The following is a 21460-nucleotide window of genomic DNA, read 5'->3' as shown; positions in this document are numbered from 1 at the left end:
GAGTGCGTTCTGGACTGGGATTCCCAAGGCCTGACTTTCTGCTGTTCCAGATACTGCCTCACTGTACGAGCTTGCACAAGACCTGTCCCTGGGGAGCAAGAGACACATGGAACCTTTCTGACCAGCCTCTTTTCTGAGCGTCTGTTCCTAGATGATTCTGTGTTCTGGGGGAGAGGCAGTGTGGTGGGCTGGTGGCACAAGGCTGGTGACGCCCATGCCGCAGATGGGCAGACCCAGGAGGAGGGGCTCAGGACTGGGGCCAGCCCAGGGCTCTGTGCTCTCGGTGCCCTTGTCCTCATACTGCCCCTGCCGCTGCCTGCTCTGCCTTCCAGTCCACGTTGTGTTACCCCTCCTGCCCCTCCATTTCTGGTCCTCTCTTACTTTGTTATCTGTCTCTATTGCCTCCTGCCTCAGGCTTATCTCCTCCTGTCACACGTCCATCCATCTCTGTCATTCCCCTGCGGCTTCCTCCCTCTCCCTCCCCAGGAGTTGGGCTTGTCTGAGAGTCAGTCCCTCTCTGCCGCTTGTCTGTCTCAGTGGTCTCTGAGCCTCAGCTCTTGTCTTCTTCCACCTTCCTGAACCTCCCTCTCTCTGATGGTGTCTCTGCCTTTCACTGTCTCTGAACCCCCTTAGTCTATCTCTGTAAGTCTCTCTCTGCCCTTATCTCTGGGTCTCTGTCTCTCAGAACCTGCCTGGTCCTGCCCCCTCTGCCTCCCTTCCTCCCCTTGCCAGCCCAGCCAGGGCAGTGGGTCCAGCCTTCCATCCAAGAGAGCGGAGTGGTCCACCCTCCCTCTTTCTTGCTGGCAGCCTCCGAAGTCCCTGACAATTGCCCTCCGCCCTGCACCACGCGGGGCCTCGTTGCTAGGCCTTGGGCTGGCAGCACCTGGCTTCCATAGCGACGGGTGCCTAGAAACAAAAGTCTCCCGGTCCCACACGGAGTCTTTGCGGATTGAGCTCCTTTTGATCAATCAGGACAGGAAACGTGGCCCACTCTGGGCTGCCTCCAGCTTGGAAAGGCGTGAAGAGGAGACCACGGTCTCTGCCTTCTGGAGCTTGGGGGGCTGCTGGGATGGGAGGAGCTGCTCCAGTGTGGCCCTGAAGCCAAAGAGGGAGCCCCCTCCCACCGGGCTCTTCTCAGGAGTTGGCCTGCTACTGGGAGGCGTGGGTTTGCAAGGGACCGGGTTTGGATCGCTGTTCTACTGTTTCTAGCTGTGAGACTTTAGACAAATGACCTCATGTCCCGGGACCTCAGTTTTATGAACTGTAAAGTTGGGCTAATAATATCATGAGAATTAAATAAGAGAATCACCCGGGTGGCCCTGGCACTCAGTAGGTAGTCCCTGATGGCATTGCCCTCCCTGCCCGTTTAAAGTTGTCTAAGATTTAATTAGCAGAGAGGAGAGCAATGGAACCCTAGGCCTGGACAGTAGTATGAGCAAAAGGTGGAGGGTGGAAGGCAAGTGCAGGGCTCACAGGGGCCCTCACCTCACCGGGTATTCACAGAGACGCAGCCCACACACCATCAGGCTCTGAGGGCTGTGGAAACCCTGGAGCTAGAGTCCTGGAGTCCCGGCACTACAGGCAGTTAGAATAATAAAATGTTAGAATCTTGGGCTCCTCCATTCTCAGGACTCCAGGCTCTTGCATTCATAGAATGTACAAAGCACAGACTCTTCTAATAATGGGATTTATAATAGAGGCTCTGATTTTCTTAGATCACAAAGCTCTGGGAGTTCTTGGAACCTGGAAGCCACAGACTGGGGCTCCCTCTATGACAGTGTCTGAGCTGGCAGGGAGTTTTCAGAGCATGGAGCCTCGGGTCCCTGTTGCTTAGAATTTCTTGTGCCTTGGCATTCCTCATGGGCTCAGCGCTGAGCAGTCCTGGGTGGGGGTGTGTGTGTGTGTGTGTGTGTGTGTGTGTGTGTGTGTGTGTGTGTGTGTGTGTGTGTGCATGTGCGCACGCATGGGGGACTGGGGTCAGTGACCAACTGCAGCCCGAGGCACCTCTGGAGCAGGGCCAGCCCAGGAATAGCTGGTGAAGGAAAGCTGGGCAGCTTGTGGGCTGCAGCTGTCCAGGCAGGGCTGGATGGGATTCTGGCAGCCACCATTGGCTGAGGACCTAATCGCCTTCATCCACCCAGCCTGCCCAACAGGGCTCAGGAGGAGGCATCTCCGTGGGACACTTGAGGGCTGGGGTTAGAGCAGTCCTGCAAGGTCCTGCGGACTGGAGGGCAAGAGGCCCCGGTGAGGGGAGGAGATGGGGTGTGGGGGGGCTTGAGGGATGAGAGAAAGAGTGCGCTCAGTGAGGGGACGGGGCTCAGTGGCGCCTGCTGAAGGGTTTCTCAGCGCTGCACTCTCTGCACTGCCCCAGACTGCTGGGGATAGTGGTTGGTGTTGCGGAAGCCTGAGCACCTTGAATCTACTTGCCTGCAGAAGCCTGGGGCGGGCTGAGAGCCAAGAGCTCCTTCTCCCACCTCTGCCCAAAGCTGGGAAGGCTGGTGGAGCTGTTGGGAAAGCTGGGATCTGCTGCTCCTTTTGCTCAACTTCCTTCCCATTCCCCATGGGAATCATGGCTCGGGATGATCAGGATTTGACAGGACGGTGCTGTGGGAGGAGTTGGCACCAGGCAGAGCCAGCTCCCACGGGAGGGGGTTGGCTGCAAAGAAAGTGAGCTCCCTGTCCCTGGGAGTGTGCAAGCAGAGGCTGGATTGCCAGTCAGGGTGACTTCAGCAAGGGGCTCAGATGGGGGAAGGTGGTCAGGAGGCCTCTTCTCTGGGAAAAGTGGGCTTTGTGTGATTGGCCAAGGTGGCCGCCCCTTCTCGACATCCCTGTGTCTCATTTAGGGGGTCACCATCTGCCCCCCCATCCCCCACTCCTGCTGTGTGTGCCTGGCCCCGTGCTGGATATGCTGCATACGGACACATGGAGCTGAATCAGACCCAGTCTCTTTTGGGTCTGATGGGGGAGGCACCTAGGGAAACAAATACAGTTGGGCAGGTCCTCCATAAGGAGGCAGATCAGGTTGGAAGGAGGGTTCTACCACCGATTCCTATAGTCCACAGATGTCTTCTGGAGCAATTCCTCTGGGTCAAGCCTTGTTCTAGGTGCTGGGGCCACAGCAATGAGCAAAACGGGAAAAGAGTCCAGTCCCCTGGAGCTGACAGCATAGTGGGGAGGTCGAGTGCCTGGTAAAAGTACAGAAGTGCTGCTGGAGGATTGGTGAGCAGTGAGGGGTGTGGCCAGAAGGCAGAGTGTGGGGCCTGAAAGGATGGTTTGGAGGCGGGGTTAAGGACCAAGAAGGCCAGGACTGGAGCTCCAACTTTATCCTGCGGGCAGTGGGGACCCGTGTGGGTATGGGTGAGGCAGGGTCAGACTTGAGTGAAGAAAAGATTACTCCATCTTTTGGGCATCTTTTGGGTATGGGCATCGGGGAGAAGGAGACACAGTGGTCCCTGAAGGAGGTACTAGGGCAGGTGCGCCCACCAGTGTTCTATGTGCAGGAGCTCTGTGAGCAGGCGTATAGAGATGTGAGTCTGTGTGTAGGAGTATGTGTGTGTGTGTAGGAGTGATGGGAGTGTGTGTGTGTATCTACGGAAAGACAGTGAGTGTCTGGATGATTGTGTGTGGCCTGCAGCAGCCTTGTGTGACAGAAGGCTCTTGGGGTTTGCAGAGGATAAGGAGCAGATGCCAAGGTGTGCCAAGGCCTGAGTCCCCTGGACCTCAGCCCCGATGTGAGCTGGCAGGTCCTGGACTAGTCCTGGACTAGAATCCTCCGGGCTGCCTTCCCCCGCTAGGGTCGTGCAGCTGGCCATCTGCTGCAGACAAGATAAATGTGTATGCAAATAACATGGAAGTGGACGAGACCTGTGGTTGACCCACCCCTCTCCCCCATCCCTTGAGCCTGAGCTCACCCAGCCTGTGCTCTTTCCCGGTTAGAGCTGCTGCGGGGGCTCTGGGAGCAGGCCCTGCCCACTCAGAGCCCAAATCCACATTGTCCCCAACACCTGCCTGCGGCCAGATCCTTTCTCTGTAAGGGCCACTGCCACATCTGGAGCCAACGCCAGCGGACACACAGAGCTGACTGGGGCTAGTGGCCGTTAGCAGCACCTCTGTTAGTTGTGAATTTGAGTACATGGAGACTCACACATCTGCATCTATGTGCCATACTTGGACTCTTGTGCACACACACAATTGTATACACATACTTACATGTGTGCATACGCACTCACACCTGGGCACACATACTGTCTGCACACACACACACATGCACATTCCTGTAGATACGCACACATCTGTGTACACACGCACAAGCTCAGCTGTACAATGAAAGCATCACACATCCTTACAAAGATACAAACTTACAAAAGTGTACTCCGCCTTCACCCACATCATGCTCACAGACCTGCATGCGGGACCTTACACACATGCACACACCAGAGCTAACTAACGGTGCCTCACAACTGTGCCCTCTCCGGGGCTGTGCCCACTGCGGATGGGCTCTAGCTGGACACAGAACCCGCAGAGATGTCAGCTTCCTCCTGGGCCCTTCTTGGACTGTCCCCGGGCAGGGCCCCTCGGATGGTGGAACCCTCTTTTAGTCCATGGGCTCCACCTCAAGTCATGGAGAGACTGAGCCACACACGCTGCCTCCTGAGGAGCCCCCACGTCGGGATCTGGCCCTCGCTCACAGTCCTTGGGCCTGGCATGCCCGGGTGCCTGCCCCAGAGAGCTGCCTTCTGCCCCGCTAGGCCTACCTGGATCCTGCCTTCCTCCACCCAAGCCGCTTGAGTTCTCAAAGAGAACCAGGCCAACCTTCACAGGGCCAGAGCCTTGCATGGGGCCACCCAGCATGTCAGGGCAGGGCTCAGGTTAGAACCTGGGCTTCTGGGAGTCTGACCATGGCCAGCAGCAAGAGGATAGATGCGTGTCAGGCACGCAGACAGGCTCCTGGAAGCAGGACACATGGTCATGGAGGATGGGAGCAGATTTGGGGTCTTTGGAGGGCCTGCTGGTGTCACACTCTTATATGGAGAGATGACGAGCGTGAAAGTCTGCTCACCAGTCCTGGGTGAGGAATTGCTTTGTAAGCGCAGTGGTCCAGAGAGGGGTCATTGTTAGGAACGAGGAAGGGCTGGTTCTTGGACAGGGCCTGAGGTTGAATGGCCCAGTAGCCAGGTTGACAGGCTGTCAGCTGAGTCACCTTTTCCTAAAATACCGAGTCTGAGGTAGCTGGGCCACTGGACAGCTTAATGTGACCTGTAAGGTGGGGAGATGAAAAGAGGCGGCTGTGGAGCTGAGCCAGGTACCCCTGAAGCTGGGCTTCCTCATGGCAAAGGCAGGCCGAGGGTTCAGGGGCTGGGAGTGTAGGACCCTGAGTGCATTCTTGGGGACAAAAGGAGAGGTGGGAAAATTAGTTTTTCTCACATGCCTTTCCTCAAGAGGCAGAGAATGAATATAAAGCACAGATTGGAGCCAGATGGCCTGGGTTTGAATTTTGGCTCTACTACTTATTAGTTGTGTGACTGTGGGCAAGTTACTTAGTCTCTCTGTGCCTCAGTTTTCCTTATCTGTAAAATGTGGCTAATAATGGGTCCAACCTTATAGTGTTGTTGAGAAGATGAACTGTGAGTCACAGAGTAAGTGCTCAGCAAATGTTAAAGCCCAAGAGATGCTGGCCGTGCCAGGCCAGGGTTGGCCCTTGACTGTGAGGTCTGAGATGGCCTCTCCTGAAGAACAAACGCCTCTGGCGAGTGGCTGTAACAGATGCCTCCTGGATGCCTTTGTCCCACCCGCATATCCGGAGCCCAAGACTGAGCTGATGACAGATGCTCAGGATTTACCAAGAGATTTGTGCACTGGCCTCAGACTTATAATAGCCCTTACATTGGTCACTCCCTTTACAGAGCAAGAAACTGAGGCCAAAAAAAGAGAAGGGAGGCCTTTTTCTGGGCCAGAACCTTTACATATCTTAGCCCATGTAATGTTTTCTACAGTGTTAGTAAGTAGGACAAATTGCCCCCAATTTGAAGATGCAGTAAAATAAGATGCAGTGAAATTGCCCCCAGACATGACGCTTAGGAAAGGTGCAAGAAGGGGGACCCAGAGGGCTGAGGTAGCATCCAGGGAAGGCCTCCTGGAGGAGGTGGGCCTCCGACTGGCCCCTGAAAGGTAAGCAGGCTGATAGGATCTAGAGGACATTAGGGTTGGGGTGGCTGGGTAAAAGCCTGAAGGTGAGAATGAGTCAGTCACGCATCTGAGTAGAGCGGGAAGTATAAATTTAAGGAACGGTGGCAAGAGGGTCAAAGCTGAAAAAACAAGCTGGGGCTAAGTCATAGAGGGTCTGCCGTGTCAGGCTGAGGGTTGGGACTTTATTGTGCTGATGGTAGGGAGTCACTAAAGGTGTGTGAGCAGGGGAAGAGGCATTGTTCAGAGTTGGCCCTCAGAAAGAGAGGTGGGAGAACTCTTGGCATGGAGGGCTTCCCCCTGAGCTGTGACACAGCTAGGGCTCTGCCCAGCCTGTGTGCCAGGTGCCTGGACTGTGTCCAGGACTGGGCTCAATGACTCAACCTTGAGGAAATCACTCCCCAGGGAGAAAGGGCCCAGATGAATCAGCCCAGTGAGGTGGGGAGCTGGGAAGCTGGAGGGTCACTGAGTCACCCTCCAACAGGGGTGGCGGGTGAGGGTTAAGGGGAGAATTGCAGAGAGAGGGGACCGCAGTACATGGGAAGGATTCAGGTCAGACCACAGCGAGGGCTGTCAGGGGACTCTGGCTGCCTTCGCACCATTGTGGGGTTGATTCTCCTGGCAGTCTTGTGAAAGAGATGGCAAGACGAAAGCCCAGAAACCAACTGGGGAGGGGATCTGACCAAGGTCATAAAGTAAGTAGCTAGCCGGCAATGGCCAGGCGACACCCAAGAGCACCCTCCAGTCCAGACACCTCCCACCGCCCCAGCCGACCTCATGCCAAGCGGAGGCTAGGAACTGGTTGGGTCCAGGCAGGGAGCTGGCCCAGGTGACCCCTTTCCCCTCCGACACCCGCCCCTCCCGCGCAGATGGCAAATCGGGCCGGGCTGAGCCGCCGCGCTGGGACAGCAGGGGGCGCAGGAGCGTCACGGCTGCAGCGGGCGCCTGAGCACAGAGGCCGCTCTGCGGTGAATTGCGCTTCGGCTCGCCAAGTCCCACCGCGGAACTGTGGACTGTGTGGCCCTGGGGCCTGCACCCTCTCTGGCTTGCGGGGACCCCAACGCAGACCTGCCTGCCCAGTGCTGGGGGCCCAGTGCCCCTACCCACAACTTGGGAATGGTGCGCCTGTGTGTGCGCTCGCGTGTCAGTGCGCACGTGTCTCCCTCCCAGATTTGCTACTGCTTCCAGGGCCTGTCAGACTCGGAGCGACCTCTGAAATTTCCCCCGATTTCCTCCCTTTTTCCTGGAAGAAGAGCAAGCCCAGGGCTCCTTGTTCGTGCCAGCGGTCCCTTCCCCTCTATCTCCCCCTCCGGACCGCCCCCCCCCCCGCCCCCTCACTGCGCTGGTCTCTGCCGTGGGACTGTAGCCTGGCTCCAGGACTTTATTAAGTAAGTGGTGGGGGGGAGAGGATGTGATCAGCAGAGAGGCGACCCCTGAGAGGTAGTGAAAGGAGTAGCGAAGGGGCAAGAGAAGGGAGCGAAGGCTGAGAGCAGGCTATCAGGCGGGGGATCCTAATAGCGCACAAGCTGGAAGAATCTTGAGAGCAGAGAGATAAGGGAAGTGAGAGCTGGTGGGGGGCTCTGGTGGGGGTGGGAAGATTGGACGAGCTAAGAGGTGCTGTCCGCGGTTGCGGAAGGTGGGCGGGGCCGGGGCGGTCGGGGGGCGGGAAGTGGGCGGTTCGGGGCGGGGCCAGGGCGGACACTCGCGCGGATCAGGCGAAGCCGTCGCGGACGCCCTGGCCAAGAGCAGCGGCCAGGCCGGCGGGCGGGCGGGCGGCTGCGAGCATGGTCCTGGTGTTGCACCACATCCTCATCGCTGTTGTCCAATTCCTCAGGCGGGGCCAGCAGGTCTTCCTCAAGCCGGACGAGCCGCCACCGCCGCAGCCATGCGCCGACAGCCTGCAGGTAGGGCCCCCCGCCCCTCCCGGCTCTGGGCACGAGGGGAACGGGGTGTTGGGTGAGCGCCAGGCCGGGTTCTCCGCGGAGCGTGCTGTCGCCGGTCCCATGGTCTACCCCGTCCCTGAACCCTTCTAGGGTGGGGACCCCAGGGTGGGGACCCCTCCCCAGCTGAAAATCCCACTTCTGTGCTGGGACTGCAGCCCGTACCCTAGAGACATTGAGTCCTTAGCTCACAGTTCAAAGCCTCACGCCAGACTCTGAACCCTTTTCAGATCTGGGACTCCACCCCCAAGCACTGAACTCCCAATCCACAATGGGACCCCTGTTCACACCCAAGAGTTCTGTTTGAGCCTGGAAGCCCCTGCCTCCCAGATTAGTGGAGGACCCCTGCCCATAGCCCTGGACCCCCAATATATTTATCAGACTCCAGGCCCACCCAGAACACCTGAACCCCCGACTCTCAACCAGGACCCCCCCTTAGAGCTGGGGCCCCTCATCTCAAGCCCCTGAACCCCGACTCCACAGACTCATCTATGCCCTCACCCAGATTCCCACTCAAACACCTGGACTTCAGTCCTCACACCAGACCCCACCCAGGGTCCAAATGCCTCTTTCCATTACAGTTTGTCTCTCCTTCTCTGCAGGATCCCCCTCCCACCCTCTTCCTGCTTTCCCTCCTCCCTCCTGTATAGAAGATCCTAGCCTTTTCCTGCTTGTCTCACCCTCTCCTCTTGTCTCTCTCTGGGTATGGTGGCCCCCGTTTCTCCTCTGAGTCTTTCTGGGCATCTTCTCCCTCTGCCCCTCTATTTCTTTCTTGTTTGGTCTCTTTTGCCTACGTGCCCCCCTCTCTCAGCCTGCCCATCACTCCCCCAGTTTCTCTAGGTTTCTGTTTTTGTTCTAGGGCTTTTCCCTGTGGTCATTCTTCCCCTTATATCAGCCTCTACTTTGGGGTGGTGAGGGGACAGGCTCAGAATGCCCCGCCGGTGTCCCCAGGACCTCTTCCCCCTCCCCTGTTGTCAGGCATGGCATGGTGTGGGTGCTGGTGGAAGGGGCTAAACATGGAGCAAGCAGCCCTTGGGCGGTACCGAGGGATTTAAGGTGGGTGGGGATTGTGCAGTGGGGCACTGGGGTTCATAACTTATAAACCCCCTCATCCCTGCTGAACTGGACTTGGGAAGCCGGGGGCTTGGGATGAGGGAGGGGAGGAATAGCCTGCAACCTGGTGTCAGTCACCTGTGGTGGGAGGTGTCCAGGGCTGGGCGAGTCTGGGTGGTATGTGTTTGAGTAGGAAGAGCTGGGTTGTGTGTGTTGGGTGTGCCTTGTGTGTGATCATGTGTGTTGTGTCATGTAGTATTGTGTGTGTCATCAGCGGTGGGATTATTGGGGGGATCTGTGGGAGCTTATGCTGAGTGTGAGGACCGTGAGTGTAATGGCGTTGCATGGCGTGTGCAGCTAGGGAGGCCGAGTTGTGAGTGTGGAGTGGTAGGTGTATGTATGACTGTTGTGTGTGTGGGGAACTTATGTGTACATGACTGTGTGTCATCGTGGGGTGGAGTAGTTGTAGGGGCAGCTTACAGGGGGATTGTGTGTGTATTTGTGTGTGTTATGGACTGTTGTGTGTAACCAGGAAGAGCCGCTGGAGGGGTCTGATGAAAGGTTTCATTGGATGTCTTGGTAGAGGGGAGTGGGGGTGGGAGAGCTGTGTCTGAGTGGGTTTGCAGCCTAGGTGACTGGCTTCGAGTCACCGAGTTACATCCTGGAGTTGCTCGGGAAATATATTGGGACCTGTGTGTTGGTGTTTAAGTGTCATGTGTCTGTGTGATGACTGTTTGTACAGCTCTGGGTAGGAAAGTGTGCAGCAGCCAGGGTCCAGGGGGCCAAGGCAAGGACTTGTTGACTCTGTGTGTGTGTGTGTGTGTGTGTGTGTGTGCGCGCGCGCGCGCGCGCGCGCACATGCCCAAGTACATGTGGGGAGGAGGCAGTGTGCAGGCAGGACTGTCTGTGCTAAGGAGCTGTGTGTGCCCGCAAACATTTGACATTTTGGTGTGACATTAGGTGTGCACATTATCTATGCAGGGTGTGTCTCTATGTCTAGGTGATGTGTGTGTATTGAATTTAATTGGAACTGTGTGTCTGTGCTTGGAGAGGTGAGTGTCGGGTGTGTGAGGTGCGCGTGGGAGGTTGAGTGTGAGTGTGGCGTGAAGTGTGGGTGTGTGAGCTGGATGGCTTTTCGGTGTGACATGTGGATTATGTGATCTTCTCTCCCTGTGAGCTGTTTACATGTGAAGGGTATCTAGTTAGCTAGGGTATGTGTGGGGAGAGGGGGGCTGGAGGGCTGTGGAAGGTGTTGCAGGGGGTGAGGGATTGGGTGTATAAGGTGTGTGGGGTGAGGAATGAGGTATGTGATGTTCGGGTGTGCAGAATACAGCAGGTGTCCCATAAATGTTTGTGGAGTGATGTGTGTGTGCAGGGAAGGCTTGGCTGCCATCCTGTTCTCGCTTCCCTCCCAGTTAGGTCCCCTGAGATGCCCAAGCCAGGCTGCCTCTACCCTTTGCCCTTCATCCTCCTCGCTTTCACCAAGGCCTTTGTCTTGGGTTTCCGGCTGAACAGGCGCTGGACAGGCGGGCGGCGGGCGATGTGGAGGTCCTGGAACCTTTGTTCTTTTCCTCTTAGCCTGTCTCATGTTTTGGGCCGGGATTGGAAGGGGCGGGGAGAGGATGCACGTGTCTCGGGCTCACTGTGTTTACTACCACCTCATGGTTCTCCGCAGAGGGTGGGGGTCCAGGCGCAGGCACTGAGGCCTGGGTGGTATCCCCGGTGGCGCCTCCTCGGCGCAGTAGCAGCTGGGGCTGGGCTGGGAGTTAGGCAAGTTTGCCAACCATGATGTCTTAGTCCCAAGTGTGGCCCACTGCCCTTCCTTCTCATGTCATCTCCGGGGTGCTGAGAAGCCAAGTGCCCCCTTCTGCATGCTGCCCAGTTCTCTTCCCTTCTCTGTGTGGCGCCCAGAGAGGGTCACTGGGCTGGGAGGCAACCCGGAAGAGCTCAATCTATCTCCACTTGTGTTGACCCCATATCTGATGGGGGGATAGTTGCTTTCCTCACAGAGACCTTTTTCTGAAAAACGAAGCCAGATCACATCTTTGGGGACCCTCTAGTCTGATGGACCCAGTAGGAGGATCCAGGTCATACCCTCCAGAGAAAGCTATGGGGAGACCTTAGTGGACAGTCTGCCAACAAGGACTTGAGAGCACGAAAGGCCAGGACTCCTTGTGGTTGGAAGGCACAGAGACCATCAGAGTCAGTCAGGGGAAGGGGCTCGGGGCCAATGCCTCAGCACCACATTCCAGAAGGTTCTCTGAAGTGAGTGGGCTTGAGCTGAGCCTTGAAGGGGGTGTTGGATGGGCAGAGAAATGTGGCCTGAGGCTGAGGAAAATTCTAGCCCAACTGGAAGAAGGGCTCTTGAAGGCTGTTGATCATTCCCAAGCAATACTGTCTGGTTTTGGATGGCCATCCCTGGGCCTCCTACCTTCTCAAGCTTTCATGTCACCTTTTCCCATCCTGTTGTCTTTGGGCAGAATCATCATTGTCATCATCTTCGTCATCACCGTTTAGGCAGCTCTTTCCAAATTCCAAGCTCCTTTCACAAATGTCTCCTTTAACAGGAGCTCATTCTGTTGTCTGAAAGCATTTATTGAGCACCTGCTATGCACCAGGCAGGCACAGTGTTAAGTGCTGCAGTCATAGCAGTGACTAAATAGGCCTCATGGGACTCCCATTTTCTGTGTCTAAGAAACCCCATCTTCATGGCCCAGCCACACTGTCAGCCCCTCAGGCCTTGGGCAGACGGCCCTCCCTTCTGTTTCCCGCAGCCTGACATGCACATGATATGCTCCAGGCATGCATCCCATGGTGTTGGGGTCTGGCTCCTGCCAGAATTCAAGCTCTTGAGAGGCTGGGCTGGGTCTACCCATCCCATGTGTCCTGAGCTAGGTTCAACATAGATGCTTATATTGATCATCAGAGGTCTCTAACCCCCTGTAGGGGTGGCAGCCCCGCTGCCATCTAGGGAAACTGAGGCCCAGAGCAGGGAGATCTTTAGGGAGCCTCCTCTTAAGACCCTCCTTTGACCAGTGTTACCAGAGACCAAGAGTGGCCAGGTGACTTGTCCAGGTTTCACAGCAAGGTGGCAGGGCTGGTCCTAAAATACAGCTCTCCTGGCTGCCAGGCTGGGCTCCGGCCCCAGCACCATGCTGCTCCCTGGCTAGCCTCCGTGCTGCCTGTGGAGGGTAAATGATTATTAATGACCCCCCTGGCAAGGAGACAGGAAATGTTTCCCAACCACAGCTGGGAACCTGCTCCCTGCCAGCCCCAGCCACCCATACCCACCCTGGCCATGGTGTCAGCACTGATGTTAGCTCCATGCTGCCTTGGCCTTCTTTCTTTCCTCTTGCCCATCCGAATCCCACCTCCCTTTCCTTTAAGGTGTAAAGGACAAGAAGGAACAGAGCTTTCTCTTTCACATCTCTGTCTCCAACCTGCTTCATCTCCACCTTCTCCCCTGCCCCAAACCAGCCAGAAGTAGCCCCTCCTCCAGCAAGTCTTCCCCAAATGCACCACCAGCCCCTCCAGTGGCCCTGTCCTTGGCTCTGGTCACTGAATCTCCCTCATTTCAGACTCTGGTCCCACTCTGATGGTTTGCCCTGATGGCCCTAAGGCTGGCTGGGGACTTCCTGTGGCCTGTCCTCAACTTCTGTGTTAGGACTGACATGTGGAGGATCATCCCAAATGCTTCCTCCAGGAAGTCCCCAGCCCAGCCCGGGGACTCTCACTTCCTCTGAGCACCCCAGCACTCCCTGTCCGTGCCACACACTGTGTGCTGCCAGGCCTTAATAGGTGGACAGTTAGTGAGCACCTACTCTGTGCCTGGCAGAGAGGGTAGGTAGAGAGAGCATGGTGGGGGCCTTAAATTTCGGCCACACATTGTGCCAAGTCTGAGCAACAAGGCGTCTGCCTCTTGGCAGGTAGACAGACCCAGGTACCAGGGCCAAGGGTGGACAGGTGATAGGGTGGCGGAGGGGCACAAAGATTGATGCTGGTAGATTGTGTGGGGGGAAGGCAGCAATGGGGAGAAACTTGGGGGCCATGGTGGGACAGAGCAGGGGCCCCGAATTCAGCCCAGAGTGGAAGGGAGGGCAAGTTGGGAAGCTTCCAGGAGGAAACATTTAAAGTGAGAGCTGAGGAATGAGCCAGGAGAAAGTTCTGGACAGAGAGAAGGAGAGAATGGCGAATGTGAAGGCTTGCTGGTGACAGACAGAAGGAGGGAAGCATTCCATGGAGCTGGATGCTGGACAGCCAGAGTGGCTGAGTGATGGGATTGGTGTGTGTGTGTGTGTAGCATAGGAGATGAAGCTAGTGAGGCTGGAAGGGGCCAAATTGTGCAGGACTTTTATGCCATGTCCTTTCTTCGGAGGGAACTGCACACTAGGGGAAGAGATGAAAGCAGTTCAGGGACTGTTCAGACCTGCGTGTTATGAAGCAGCTCCCTGGGCCATGGGGTGGGGAGCACGTAGAAGGAGTGAGGCAGGAGGCTGAGGCAGTGTGGTTCCGACATGGGATGAGACTGAATAAGGAAAAGCCAAATTTGGAAGGGAGGGGACAGAGGGGGCAGAGGTAGAGGAGGGAGCCCGTCAGCTGTAGAGGTGAAGGGAGAGAGAGCGCCACCCTGGGGTATGGGTGGCCACATGAGGGAAGACACGGTTTGAGGTCACATGCCTGGGCCTGGGTCAGGGCCCTCTAAGGAGCAGAAGGTCTCAGAATGGCATCCCAGGTCAGGAGCTTTGAAGCTAAACGGAAACCAGGGGACCTGGATCCCACTGGGGGCTGCTGCGTCCTTGTCTGTAGCGTGGGGACACGGGATCTGCCCTGGGCGAAGAGCATTCAGAATTCAAAAATTAAAACAATCTGTAAAATATAATACTTAATAAAATTCAAATTCAAAAATGTGTGAGTACATTCCAAAACGAGTTAAAATGTAAATTTATGAAAACGCTAAACATACATCTGTGATGGTTTAATATCAGCGGTAAGCCTTCACTGCTTCCCTCCTCTTTGATCCCAGCTTCCTTGAAGCTGCTGCCTCTGGTGTGGCTGGACCCCCAGGGGGTCCAGGACGTTCTGGTCTCTTGTTCAGGGCACCTCCTCTGGGGAGCCTGCTCTCTGGCTGGTAGCGTCAGGGGGCAGGCATTTTGCTTTTCCTGTCCTCCACCCTGAGGGACTTGACCCTTCGAACTTCACCCATCTAGTGTTGCCTTTATTTGAGGGGCCTGAGTACAGACCCAGGGAGGGGGAAAGGTGAGGGAGTTGCAGGAACCAAGGGTAAGAGGGGTGGAGAGATGCAGGGCCCAGTGGGGGTGGGGTCGGGAGGGAGGAGAAATGAGCAAAGCTAAAAGAGCAGCATCGCCCCAACTTGAATATCTGTATTTCCGAAAGTAAGAGTGGCGCCATTTCCCCAAGACTGGGCTACTGAGGTCCCATCTTGCAATTGGGAGCCGGCCATTTCTTGGCTCCTACTGTCCAGTGACCTTGCGTAAGGCCACTTTCTGGGCTGCATTTTCTCACCTGTAAAAGGAGGAAGTTGGGGTGGATGAGCTCTCTGGAGAATCTGGCATTGTCCGTTTGTGGGGTTCCAGCCTTCCATGATCCTCAGCTCCCGGCCAGGGCTGTGTGGATGCGTGGTTGTATGATTCCGACATTCTGTGACTTTAAGATGCTGAGACTCCAGGAGCCGATGAAGCAGACGTTCTGTGATTCCAGGATTCTAGGATTTGATGATTTGATGATTCAATGATTCTAAATGGGGTTTCTGGGGAGAGCTGCAACCACCTGCCTTGTTAATGTCGATGTTCAGTTATTAAAAACATAGCGAGAAGCAATGGAGACAGCTTGGGGTGGCGGGGTGGCCCCCACCCCCAGGGAGGAAGGGGAGGAGGGGCTGGGTTGGTGTCAGTGGGGAAGGAGACCATCTCAGCCTGGGTTGCACGGATAGTTTCTCCTGCCGCAGCAGAACTGGTGTGCGTGCGTGTGCAAGAACCACCACTCCCTAAGCTTTCAGGGTAAGGGGTCATTTCCTTCATCCCTCTGCCTCCAGTCTTCAGTCATTTCAGACTATGGCAGAGAGAGGAGTACCCTTTCCTTCCAGCCCCTAAAGCCTCTGGGAGGAACGTCCACAGTGGAGGAAGGAGAGGCCTGCTTACCCCCACCCTCTCCTTCCCTGGCAGCCTCGGCCTGAGGGGGAAAACAGGACATGAACACTTCCTGGACGCAGACACGGGACTGCACGAAGCCCTGCCTGTGAGGGCCCAAGTACAAAGGGCCTCCGCCTAGGGCAGAGGCCAGGCAGCCAGAGGGGCAGTGCGGACATCGGCTAGGGACCCATTGGCACCCTTTGAGTGCAGGCCAAGGAGGGAGGACCCTGCTTGTGCCCTGGAGGTGGCTGTGAGAAGTGCTTACGGAAGGGAGGTCCCAGGCCAGGGGGCCTGGAGGGCTGATGACCGATGGGGGCTCCCTTGTAGCACAGGCCTCCCGCCCAGCACAAGGCCAGCTCCTTTGTCCGGCGGCTTGCTGCCTCTTGGACTGTGCACAGTCTCAGACCCACATCAAAGGTGGGGAAAGAATCTCCAGGCAGGAGAGAAGGATCTCAGCCCTCTAGAGAGCCCACCCTGGCTGGGGCCCTCAGAACCCAGTACTGCTGCACAAGACCCAGCCTGCTGGGTTCACAGATCAAGTGATGGAGGCTGGGAGTTGGCCCCGATCCCACAACACAGCAGGGCCTAAAACACGGCTTCCTGATTCCCAGTCCTGGGAGCTCCACTTTGCCTGCAGCTCCCCGCTTTCCCCTGGAACGCCTGGAGAGCTGGAGTGGAGGCAGGACTCAGGTCAGGGGGGCAGAGCATTTGTCTGTTACCCACCATCTTTCTCCTCCCACAGGCCAGGAGGCAGGTGGGGTGGTGACAACTGCTCCCTGTCATGCGCAAGGCTGCATTGTCTGCCACGTCCTGTCTTGGCCCTGAGGACAGGATCCCCAGCAGGGAACCCCTCCCCAGCTCCCTGACCCACGATGGGCCTCCCTGGGGTTCTCCTCTCTTGTCCTCCTGCCATCCCACCCCTCGCTGTCGTCTCTGCTTCCTTTTGAGCTCTCTCCCTATCCTGTAAGTTTCCATCTCTGGCTGTCTTTGTGGGTCAGTCTCTCCAAAAGATTGTTAGACTGTGAGGGCTCTAGGAGGTCATCAAGTCCATTCCTTTTATTCTTCAGATGAGAACAGTAGCTCAGAGAGGGGAAGGTCCCGTCCAAAGTTGCACAGTAGGCTGTGGCAGAGCCTGGGTCACGGAAGCACCCTGTCTTGGCATCAGGCATCTAGGGTTTGAGGACTGACTGTGTCATGACCAACCTGACAGGCTTCTCTCCTCAGCCCTGAGCTGTTCTTCCTTCTTTTCTTTGTCCTCTGATCTGCTGCCTGGCTGACCCCTACCTCAGGCAGACCCTGCCCTTGGGACATAGACCAGAGCTGGGGACTCCATGACTGGGATGCACACCCATGCACGCATGGACACAAAGACACTTGCAACTACATACAGGTCCCAGGTACAAACCTATACCACGTAGTTAGGAGGCTGTCCTGGAACCTAGTGTTCTCTTCCTGTGAGGTACCACACACCTCCTCCAGGAAGCCCCCCAGGACCTCTCTGCAGAGTCTTCATCCCACCAGCCCCTTTGTGACAACTGAGTCCTATTGAGCCTAGGTTCCTCCTCTGTGACCCCAAGGGCACGGCTGAGTCTCTCTCTGGTCCTGGAGCCCCTCCTTCAGTGTTCCCTCCTTCTGTCTCAGGAGGGGCTTAGCTTCCTGTGGCTGGGTGGGGAGAGTCCTGAGGTCCCCAGAGGACAGTGGGACAATGGGGAGGCGGTGACAGATGAGACATTGCGTCTTTCCCAAAGTAGGCTCCACCCTACCCTGACCTCCTGGCTGGTGTCAGGGACACAGTCCTGGCCTGTGGACCTCTTAGGACGAGGGTCCTGGTCTGACACGCCGCCCCCTGCCCTTTCAGTGCAGAGGTCAGAGCATCAGAGCCCCTGACCTCCAGCAGCAGCTCTCTAATTGGAAGCTGTGGAGGCCAGGTCCCCATGGTACCAGCAGCATATTAACAGAGTGGTGGAGATTCCTGGGACCTCTGGGAGGGGTGAGCTGCTCTGAGTATGGGGCAGGCAGGAGGGTGGTAAACGCTGAGGCTGGGACAGGATTATGGAGGCGCTGTGAATGCCTAGCCGAGACCCCACTCATCCTGTCCACCTTCCCTGTTCTTGAAGTGGGTGATGGGGACCCAGAGGGCGTGGGGCAGGAGCCTCTTCAGGGAGTGGTGGAGAGCCTGGGGGGCAGTGAGAATCAAGTGAAACTAGCACTGCTTCTTCTCAAGGGGCAGGGGAAGGGGCTGTCCTGGGGCAATTTGGTGGTGGTGGGTGGACCATTGGAGGCCAGGGTTAAGTAAAGAAGGTTTAGGCTTTCAGACAAAAGGGATGGACCCTGAGGTCAGGCACTTATCTTGGTCCCCGTCATTTCCTCTGCCGGACATGGCTGGGTTAGCGGGGTCATCGCACAGAGGGAAGGAACTGGGCGAGCCAATGCACACGAGGCCCTGCAGTAGATGCAGGCGCATGCGCGACCTTGCCATGCCCTGGGCTGCAGACAGTCCCCCATCAAGGCCCAGCCATGGAGCCACAGTCGCCCTGGGAGATGGTCCCGTGTAGACCATCATCCCCCATCCCCCCCAGACCCATGCATCCTGGGCAACACTCGGGCCCAGCTGAAGGCACTGCTGAGTAGGGAGACGCCCACAGGACACAGGGACACGTGGGACAACCAGACACCTTGCTACAAGCATCCACACGCTAGGTGCAGCTACTATGGTGCAGCTACTGTCACCCCTATGGTCACCACTAAGGAAAACCGTAGATTCCAGCAGTCACGGGCAGGTGTCCAGAGCCTGAGTGAGAAGACAGGGGCACCAGGCAGGGAACCCAGAACCTCCCCAGCTCGCTGAGCGCCTGAGGCTATTTCCTAGCAGGGATGGGTGTCTCATCCCCCCTCCCCCTCCCCCTCCCCACCACACGCTTCTGAAGCTGCCAAATCAAATCAGCCCCCGCGCCCGCACCAGGCTGGCATAGCGGCCAGCAGCTGACGGGAATGAAGCCAGGCTCAGAATATCCCGCCGCCTGTGCCTGTCTGATGCCTGGGTATGCTTGTGGATGGGGGTGGGGAGGGACAGCCGGCCCCTGGGCAGTGCCTCCCAGAGCGGCTGGGGTTCCGGATGCCACCCAGGCGGTGGGCTCCCGAGAATGAGGAGCTCCTGAGGCAGTGGCTTCTGTGTGTGCCAGCCCTTGAGAAGCCGTGGAGTAGTGCTTATAGGATGCAGGTTGGGTGTCCGATTGGAGCCCAGACTGGGCTGAGGACTCCCACGTGTGGTCCCATTCACTTAGGATTCACAGCAGCCCAGCTGGCAGCCCAGCCCAGTGACTGTGTGAGCTGGGCACTACAAATCCCATTTTATAGATGGGAAGCTGACGCTTAGAGAGGGGAAGTGAAGGGAGAGAAGCAGAAGTGGAGGGGACCACAGAAGGAGTAAAAATGCGGTTTTCCACTCCTGAGGAGCCCCAGGCTTAAGGAAAGAGTTTAGCTCTGTTCTCAGAGTTGAGGGACTGAGAATACACCAGAGCCAGGGGCCATGGGAAGCAGGGCACCATCAGGCAAGGCTCCCTGGAGGAGGCCACCTGTGGGAGACAGGAGACCCCAGGTCTGCTAGGGGCTGGGGGAGGGGCAGCCTGGGGAGAAGGGGAGAAGGCCTGGCAGGCCTCAGCCCCTGGCCTTCTTGTCTCTGCAGCCAGCCGGGACCTCCTTGCACAGGAGCCAGTGCCCCCAGGGAGTAGAGACGGCACACTGCAGGTGAGAGCTCAGCGGAGGGAGGAGTGGGTGGGCTTGGGGGGGTGGGGGGCGCAAGCTGGGGGTCAGTCTGAGCATTGCCCCCACCCCTGGGAGGACTGGGAGGCTGGAGCCGAATCCCAGCCCCACCCCCTCCAGCCTAGGGTCACCCCACACCAAGACCACCTCTCCCACCCTAGAGTTCTCTCCCCCTGAGGATTCGTCCTCCTCCCAAGTCACCTGGGTGTCATGACACCTCCCTTGTCCTCCCCACCCTCACCCAACAATTCCCTCTTGATTCTCTGCCCTAAGTATTTCCTGAACTCCTCTCCTGCTCTCCCTCTGCCTGCCCCAGTCCGGGACTGGTCATCTTTCCCCTGAACAGTCACTGGCTGTCTGCTTTCAGTTGCCCCCATTCTCCATGTGGCTGCCAGAAGGATCTTTCTAACACACAAACCTGAACTTGTCACTTTCGGCTTAAAAATTTTCCATGCTCCCCCTCCCCCTGCTCCCTCTGCAACCCAGGCAGGTTGCAGTCCCCCCTTCATCCGCTCCTGTCTCCCTAGAACCGCTCCTGCTGGCCTCTTCCCCCCTCAGCTTCCCAAATCCTTCTGGGCTCAGCTCTAGCCTCCCCTCCTCCAGGAAGCCCTCCCTGCCTCTCATGCTCCCTCCTCTGAGCTCTCCTGCCCTGGCCACCAGCCGCTGGGGCATTCTGCTGTCTGTGCCTTTAGCACCCTGTTTTCTCCATTATGTGACGCTGTGTGTCTTCCCCTCTGAACTGTGAGCATCCTGAGCCCTGCCTGGGATGTGCCTTTTTCATTCCTGGGTCTCCCACCGCCCTCCTAAGGGTACCTGGTGAGGGCTCAGCGAGTGCCTTTCCTTTGAGATGAGGGGTGCCATCCCAGCCCCTGACCATGCCTTTGGGGGGCCTCATAGGAATCGTTAGTGTCCGTGGGGCCTTGAGCAGCAGAAATGGGGTGGGCCGGGGGTGGTGAAGGTTGGCACAGAGGAGGGGTGTGTATGAAATCGGACCAAACAGCAAACCTCAGATGAGCCTCCTTTGTGCCCAGGGCCTGGCTGGGAGGAAGGGGAGGCTGTTGCCATATCAGCCCCTCCTCTGGGCCAGGGGCTTTAGACACACTTCCCTGTTTAATCCCCACAACCTCCCTGGGAGGCAGGGGCTGTTATTCGTCTACTTTGGGGAAGCTGAAGCCCAGGGGGTCACACTGTGAGTGAATCGGGTCACACAGTGAGTGAATCAGAGGCAGAGCTGAGAGTGGAGCTGTGTCTCGTGCCCAACGCTTGCTCTCTCCCTGCCCTCGGGTGAGATGGCAGAAGACGCTCACACAGGGCCTGGTGCCTAGTGGGGTCAGCGTGGGCTCACTGCTGGGACACGGAGCCCAGCCCTGAGAGTGTGCCTGCAGCTGGGCGCTGGGGAAGGGGGAGGGAGCAGGGGAACAGGAAAGTCATTATTAATTTATTTATGGTTACGGCATTCCCCATGGGGTGGGGGCTCCCCCCAGAGCTGGGACAGATGGTATTCCTGGGAGCCAGCAGTGTCTCAGCAGCTGCTGCCACCCGCTAGGAAAGACTGGATTTGTCATTTTCCCAGGAAGTGGAGAGGGGAGAGAGCTTTGGAGAAGCTGAGACCATCCTGGACAATGGGAGCTGGGTCCCAAGGGAAGGAGTAAGGCCCAGGCTTCTTGTTTATGCCTCTGTTCATAGCTTCCTTTCCCTAGACCCTTGGCCATGCTCCCTGCAAATTCAAGTTCTGCCCTTCCTTTCTCCCCCTCCCCATGAGGCATCCCCAGATCATCCCCATTTGCTCCCTCTGCCTTTCCTTGGCCTGGGTCCTGCTGCCCCCTCTCTCATACTGAGGATCTTGGGCTTTGAGCCCCTCAGTTCTTAGCTCCATCCTGCCCCCAGCCCCACACCCACCACAAAGATGGCAGGTGTCTTCCTGGCCTCTGGGCGGAGCCTGCTGTGTTTCTGGGTTTACTTAGCACCCTTTTCCGAGTACCCAGGCCCACACTCAGCCCTGCTGGGGAGAGACAGGTTGATGTAACATAGAAAGGATAGGACTGGAGAGAATAGGGACCCTAGGGTGTTGCTCAAACTATTGGGACCACTGGAGGGAAAGAGGGAAGAGGGATGGGAGACTGATGAAGAGCCCTCCTGAGGGAGCAGAACCTGGGGAGATGACGGCCTCATCCAGTGGACAGACCATGGGGTCAGATGGGCATGAGTTCAAGTCCCAGCTTCACCACTTCCTAGGTGTGTGACCTTGGGCCAGTCCCTTAACCAACCTGAGCATCAGTTTCCTCACCTGTCAAAGGGGGATAAGAAGCTTCATCATTATTGGACATAATCACTATTATTGGGCAAAGCTGCTTGGAGAAGTTACAAAGACAG

General features: G+C 57.1%; 1 protein-coding gene across 6 annotated transcripts in view; it reads left to right on the top strand.

The window, feature by feature from the left end:
* PDE2A (phosphodiesterase 2A) overlaps positions 1–21460 on the top strand; it is a 93674-nt gene that overhangs the window by 21026 nt on the left and 51188 nt on the right. For 4 of the 6 annotated variants that reach the window (XM_067750226.1, XM_067750229.1, XM_067750227.1 and 1 more), the window contains exon 2: positions 8018–8087. In XM_067750226.1, coding sequence (XP_067606327.1) covers positions 8018–8087 — 70 coding nt within the window. Of the gene's footprint in view, positions 1–8017; positions 8088–19010; positions 19073–21460 lie in introns of all 6 variants that reach the window. The other 2 variants (XM_067750228.1, XM_067750232.1) reach the window with 1 other exon arrangement.

This window comes from Pseudorca crassidens, chromosome 9, assembly GCF_039906515.1.
Source record: "Pseudorca crassidens isolate mPseCra1 chromosome 9, mPseCra1.hap1, whole genome shotgun sequence".
NCBI lineage: Eukaryota > Metazoa > Chordata > Mammalia > Artiodactyla > Delphinidae > Pseudorca > Pseudorca crassidens.
This window is presented reverse-complemented; position numbering and strand designations above follow the sequence as displayed.